This window comes from Misgurnus anguillicaudatus, chromosome 10, assembly GCF_027580225.2.
Source record: "Misgurnus anguillicaudatus chromosome 10, ASM2758022v2, whole genome shotgun sequence".
Taxonomy (NCBI): Eukaryota; Metazoa; Chordata; class Actinopteri; order Cypriniformes; family Cobitidae; genus Misgurnus; species Misgurnus anguillicaudatus.
Genome location: NC_073346.2, coordinates 41,650,685 through 41,657,500, shown reverse-complemented (window position 1 = coordinate 41,657,500; position 6,816 = coordinate 41,650,685). Strand labels below are relative to the sequence as shown.

The window sequence follows — 6,816 nt, the reverse complement described above, 5'->3', positions numbered from 1 at the left end:
CTACACGAAACCGAGCGTCGGTACGGCGGGCCGCTAGCGTGGATGACCGACGGCCTGGAGCCGGCGGATCCTCTCGACGGAACTTAGAGCAGAAACCCTCACGAAAAATCCAGATGCCTGAAAGTCTGCTGAAGGCCAAAGAACGACTTTATAACGCCACTTCTGAGGTTAACAAACTATCATTTATAGTAATACTATAATAAATCAGTAGACATTTCACTGACCTGTCTGTCTGTCTGTCTGTCTGTCTGTCTGTCTGTCTGTCTGTCTGTCTGTCTGTCTGTCTGTCTGTCTGTCTGTCTGTCTTTAGAGTTCTCTGTCTGTCAGCAGTGATATTGACATGACTGACATTCAACCACTGGCTGTTCCTCTCAGGAGATCCTGGGATTCAGCACAGGAAAGTGTGGGCATTGAGGTAAATATATACCTGGCTATATCTTCACTTGAGTTCCACTTTTTAATAGTTTGTTGGTAGAGATGCAACGATTACCAGTTTAATGGTTCAGCACAATAAAAATGTCCAACGGTTAGTATTACCGCATCATTTTTTAATGACCATTTAACCATGCCAGTGTCACGGCTCTCAAACTCCTGTCCAGCATCAACAATTTTAAAGGGGTCATGTGCTCCTATCAACCTAGAAAACGTGAAAAAGATCAACCCAGTAACTTAGTTTGAGTAAGCCATTTTCTGCAAGCAGTAAATTCAAATTAGGTCGTTCAGAATTCGCCTGTTTTGTGAGGTAGGTAGCAAGGCGAATTACAATAATACCGCTTCTTAATCTGCACTATCCAACCACGGCACTGACATTTAGTGCAGAGAGAAAAATGATTGACATCACAATTGAGTTCCAATTACAATAAACCACCATTATGGTGATCAGTGTTAGCATTTCATCATCTTATTAGCATTTTAAAGGACACACCCAAAAACGGCACACTTTTGCTCATATCTACAAATTGGCAATTTTAACATGTTATAATAAATTATCTGTGGAGTATTTTCAGCTAAAACTTCATTTACGCACTCTGGGGACACCAAAGATTTATTTGACGTCTTAAAAAAATCTCATAATATGACCCCTTTAACTCTTTCACCGCCAGTGTTTTTTAAAAAAGTTGCCTGCCATTTTTCATGATTTTCACAAAAGTTTAATGCCTTCCAGAAAATGTTCTTCTTTAAATATGTAAACATACAAAATACCAAATGAAAGAACAGACCCTCTGCTTTCAAACAAAAAAGTGAGTAGTTCTTTTGTAATCAGCTTTTGAATATGGGTAGGTTTCTGCAAAAACACCACATTTTGAGCAAAAAGCAGAGATAATTCCATCATTCAGAGCGATCTTTAAAACAGACACGGACATTCAGCTGCTTGCCATAGGGCAATACTTCCGGGTTTAAAAAGTTGCGGAAGGGCGCCACCTGGTGGATAATAGCTGATTGCAGAAAGCCGGAAATACTCGTCATTGGCAGGGAAGCGTTTTCTCTTGATTGACGAGATATCTCGTCAATAGAGGCGAAAGAGTTAAGCAATACTGTAAAACAAAAACATTTATTTACGTTTGCTCTCATGTGTATGAGATGACAGTGTTTCACTGACTGAATTTAAATCCAAAAAATGTTCAGATTTATTGATAACCGTGGTGATTTTGGTCACTATAACCGTCATTTAAAACATTTATACATCTTTCATCTCTGTTTGTAGGATTGGTGCACAACACAAGCAATGCTTAGGTTCAGGAATCGTATTTGAAGTGTAGTGATTTTATTGATATTATTGAGTATTGTGTGTTTTTGGTGCTTCAGCTATGATGTGTGTGTGTTTTTCAGGTGTTGATGTCCAGCTGTTCATTGTGTCGCGCCTGTAATTCTCTTGTCTATGATGAAGAGATTATGGCCGGCTGGTCGTCTGATGACTCCAATCTCAACAGCACCTGTCCATATTGTACGGCATCATTTGTCCCGCTGCTCAATGCAGAAATCTGTGATCTGGGTCCAGTCTGCAGGTGTTCAAACATTCAGCATTGAAATTTAGTTTCACTTTTGCTAAGACAAACTTGTTTCATTGAAATAGAAAATAAGTCAATTACAGATATATATATTTAGATGTGTAAGTGTTGATGTATTGTTTTGATGTGTGTTTGTGTTGTAGTGTGGAACGCATTTCTCTAAGTGTAGATGGTGAGCTTGATAACGGCGTGAGATCGTCACCTGCTGGTCGGGAGGACACACAGCAGCACGTGTGTAACGGCATCAGAGAGACCGACTCAGAGACCAGCAGCCAATCAGAGCGCAGCAGTCCTATAGTGAGAACTTCACTCGTCCAGAGATTCACTTCACAGATGAACACACGATTCATCTATTCATATGTGTGTGTGTGTGTGTTTACGCAGGTGTCATCAGTGGGCGGAGCCCCGCAGGTGACCGTGGCGTATCTGAGCCCGCTGGTGTTGCGTAAAGAGACGGAGAGTCTGCTGGAGAATGAAGGGGAGGCTGTTCTCTCTCAGGTCCAGCTGCTGGACAGTCACCCTATACTCTTCTGGAATCTTGTGTGGTATTTCACCCGACTCGGACTCCCCAGTAACCTGCCACAGCTGCTGAGAGAATCTCCACTGACAGCACACTTTACACAGGTCTGACACACACACAGAGAGATACACAAACACACACACACACACACACACACACACACACACCTTATCATTCTGTGTGTGTGTGTATTTTCAGGTTTCAGAGGGTAGTTCAGTGCGTGTTAGGTTACTTTGGGACACTTTGACCCCTGACCCTGATCAGTGGCCTCCTCTCTATATACTCTGGAGAAAACACAGTGAGTATAGAAACCCATTAAAACATTAAGCTGACACATCCCAGTGGTGTCAAACAGAAACCAAACTGCATTTTCTCTTCCTGTCCTCTAGGTGGCGCACCCATGCGCTCTTTCAGCTGGCGACATCATAACCACCCCTTTGGCTTGAGCTTCCTGGAGGAAGTGTTGCGCTGGATCGGTATGAACGAGGTACACAAGGCCATCGCACTCTTCCTGGATACTGTTGCTAAGCATCCAGACACTCCCTGGATACAGAGGTGAGACGATAGAAATGAAGAAGATGGAAAGATTGATTTGGTGATGAAATAATGACTCGTTCTGTTTGTGTTTGTGCAGGAGTTTGTACAGAGAGATGTTGTTCCTCACACTGGCTGCTATGGGTAAAGATCACGTGGGTGAGTCTGTCGTCATCATCATCATCAGTTCATACCAGTTCAAACAACACAGAGTCTAGGGCTGCAATGACTAATTGATCAAATTGATAAAAATCCATAATGAAATTCGTTGTCAATAAAAATTCATAAAAATAGTATTGAACCAGAAACTAATCATCTGTTTTAAAGTAAAGGAAAAATGAAGGTTTTTAATACTGTAACAAGGCATGGATATCACTTTCATATCATAATGGCTTATTTATTTAGTTAATAATAAATAGCGTTAATACTCATGGGGTGATTTCTCAGACAGGGATTAAACTAGTCCTACATTAAAAAAAAATGTAAGAGCTGTCCAAACTGAAAACAACTTGCACTGACATATTATAAAATACATCAGTGCACTTTGTTTTGCCTTAATATGTACACAAGTGATGTTTTTAGTAAGGCATGTTTGTTAAAACTAGTTATATTTTTTAAATTAAACTAGCCCTGGTTTAAGATAATCCCTGTCCAGGAATTCGCCCCATAAAGGTCTAAAGTTGAAGATTAAAATAAGTTTATTAATCTGTGGCTAAATTTCACATGAAAACCCCTAATTTAGTGCTTTATTTAGCTATAATAAGTGAAAAATCTAATTAAGTAATATTTATGTTATCCGATTAGTTGATTAATCAGTAAGGAATAATTGACGACGGGCCGTTGAATTATTGGAAAACAATGCACACCCAAGGCGGTAATGCAACACGAAGTGGAGTACCTTTACACCGCAGGTGTGCATTATTTTCTTATAATTCAAAGGAGCGGAGTCAATTATTCCTCTTATACCACAAACATTGCTCTGGTGCCTATTTTAAAACATTTAAAAGGTTAGGTGTGCATTTACAGAAAAATAATCAACACCCATGGAACATTTCTCAGCCAATCAGAATAAAGCATTCAACAGACCCGTGATATAAGAAAAAAAGAATCACCTAATTAATGGATTATGAAAATAAAAGTTAGTTGCATCAACATGCACAAAAAATGAATTATCCCTGTGATGTGAACAGGTTCAAATGAATGAAAGTCTTTCTCGATTTTCCCCAAATGCTAACAAGTTTGTGGTCATTAGACTAAAGCAGTGAATAGATGAAGTTTAATCTATGTGGATATATTATTAAATGCTCTCTCTCTCTCTCTCTGTGATGTGCAGCTATGTTTGATAAGCGATATAAGGCCGCATATGTACGCTTGAGCGGCTCTCTGGGTCGAGATGAGCTCAGGAGGAAGAGAGTTCAACCTCCGAGTCCTAAAGCTGTGGACTGCAGACGCTGCTTTCTGTTGCCGCTGGAGTGCTGATGAGCGTCGTCACGCACCTTTGTCCTTTTATGTCTTGCTGTTTGCACCTCCTCACGCTCCCTCCTTCACCTCCTGCCTGCGCACGCAGCGCTGCGACTCCGGCGGGGAGACCTGCGTTCCTCTGCTTCTGAGGACGATTACAGAAGATCACCTAATGTCTGGATGGTCTTTAACACGCTAACGTGCTCTGTGTCGCATTATAGGAACCTAAAAACTGCTTCTGTATCCCACGATGCCATGCAACTGACACCCAGCCTAAACCTCAGATTCTAAGGAGGAAGAGGGTGGGACATTTTAATAGATGGACTAAACCACTGAACCCATCAACATTAACCTCTTTATTTCTGTTTACTAGTATTGTGAAGGTGTAAAATGAATCTGAACTAACAAGAGAAAGAAAAGCACTCCTGACAGTTCTAAAAAACCTCTTTCAGCAGATGGATTTATGGTTTCTCACTGTGTCTTAATCAGGTGAAAGTGATACAACAACTCTCTTAAATCATCTGACTGAAGCTCGACACGAGACGTTTCATTGGTTGTTTTGTTTTTGTTTCTGCAGCGTCATGATGCACCCACTGTGAAATCTGATTGGTTCAAAATCACATCTGATTAGGACACAGTGACTTAAACTCTGAAATCATTTGTCTGTGTGTGTGTCTGTGTTTTTGTTTAATGTTTTAAACTTGATGTTTTAGTGGTTTTAGGGGAAGTTTTCAATGTGGGAGATGTTTGAATATCTGAATGAATCCGTCCAGAAGCTCTGCTGTGATGATGATGATGATGAATTTCTTTCTGCTGTTCTGCTGTGAAATTTAAAAGCCAGCAGCTGTAGTGTGCACTAATAAGGGAATCGCACCAAACCTCAATCCAGCATCATGCCAGAGTCAGTTTACCCCTAAATCTAAAGAAATCAATCAGATTCAGCTTTATTCATGTTTTTTTTTTAGGATTATTTTAGGACATTTTGCTGTTGAATGTTATTTTCATGACAACTGAAAGATCATTTTTATCATAGTCATTTACATTTATTTTACTCTTCTCTTCTAAATGAGAGAAGTCCTATTTCCATTAAGATTTTGTAAGGGAAAAGGGATTGTCATGAAAATAATCATATTGCAAAGTCTTCTTGATTGAGCCGAACAGCAGGAAGAAATGTCTTCATCATGTCCTTTAATCGTCTGTTTCTAGTTCTTCATGCATGTCTTCATATATTTTCATATAGATTTGGGTCGTGTACATCAGAGCTCTGGGGTTATGACGCACATCTCACGCTCGGCATTCTGGTCTGTTTTTGTTGAATGTTTATCTGTGAGTTTCATTCTGCAGGCTTTGTTTTCAAAACTCATTACAGTGAGAATAGGATTTATGGCACATAAACGAGTCTTAATTTTATTGATGGGAAATCTGAAACAGATTTGTTTTAATGACATCACAGGAAATGATGTAAGAGGAAAATAGTTTTTGTTTTTTTGTCATTCACTGCAATAAACTGTAGAACAGCGAGCGTCGCTGAAGCATGTCATGAGGGAAGTTAAGTTTATAAAGATTAAGAGAAAAGATAGATTATAAAGCTCTATTTAAGTTGAAATGCGTTTGCTGTGGTAATTTATATTGAAGTGAGTTTTGTTGTTGTTGTTGTTGTTGTTTTTTAAGAAAAGAGATTAATGAACCTGAAACATCAGTGTCTGTCTCTTCTTTATTTGATGTGTGAGTTTTGTGCTCAGATCATTATTTGAACAGAAACACAAACTTTACCAAAACAATCTATATAGCAACTTACAGCCAAGTAATGTTTCCCTTTTAAAACATATAGCGCAGAAACCTTGTTTGATATGATTTCTGATGTTTGTGTGTGTCTAACGGTACATTTTGTATTTCACTATGTTAAATGTAGTGAACCTGTTAAAACTTGCATATTATTTGAAGTAATTAAAGATACAATCAATAAATGGTTTATATAATAACTAAAAAGTCTTTTGAAAGCTCAAATATAAAAAGTTAAGCTGTAGACTTTTACTATTTAGAATATTCAAATCTCAACCTTTTAGTTGTCATTTAAAGCATTATTAAAAACAATGCAAAACAAAGTTGTGAGAAATGTTTCATCTTGTGATGTTACTTCAACAAACAAAGATATCAGATTCTTAAATCAAACCAAAGTTTATGTAAAAAGCACTTAAAGTAAAAACAGCAGGTGTTCATCTGTACATACAATATAAAATAAAACACAATGCAAATCAGATAAAAACAGTAATTATCAGTAACAGACACCTA

The 6,816-nt window shown here is 38.6% G+C and overlaps 1 protein-coding gene across 1 annotated transcript in view; it reads left to right on the top strand.

Annotated features, from left to right (window-relative positions):
• The window catches only part of dennd4b (DENN/MADD domain containing 4B), a 21,177-nt gene extending 14,959 nt beyond the window's left edge, over positions 1 to 6,218 (top strand). Inside the window, exons 21-29 of the mRNA XM_055211656.2 lie at positions 1 to 167; positions 311 to 415; positions 1,831 to 2,006; positions 2,153 to 2,306; positions 2,394 to 2,633; positions 2,728 to 2,827; positions 2,919 to 3,084; positions 3,164 to 3,222; positions 4,397 to 6,218. The exon at positions 1 to 167 is cut by the window's left edge and continues 113 nt beyond it. Of these exons, the coding sequence (XP_055067631.2) occupies positions 1 to 167; positions 311 to 415; positions 1,831 to 2,006; positions 2,153 to 2,306; positions 2,394 to 2,633; positions 2,728 to 2,827; positions 2,919 to 3,084; positions 3,164 to 3,222; positions 4,397 to 4,542 (1,313 nt within the window). The 3' untranslated portion in view covers positions 4,543 to 6,218. The remainder of the gene's footprint in view (positions 168 to 310; positions 416 to 1,830; positions 2,007 to 2,152; positions 2,307 to 2,393; positions 2,634 to 2,727; positions 2,828 to 2,918; positions 3,085 to 3,163; positions 3,223 to 4,396) is intronic.
• Positions 6,219 to 6,816: the final 598 nt, after the last annotated feature.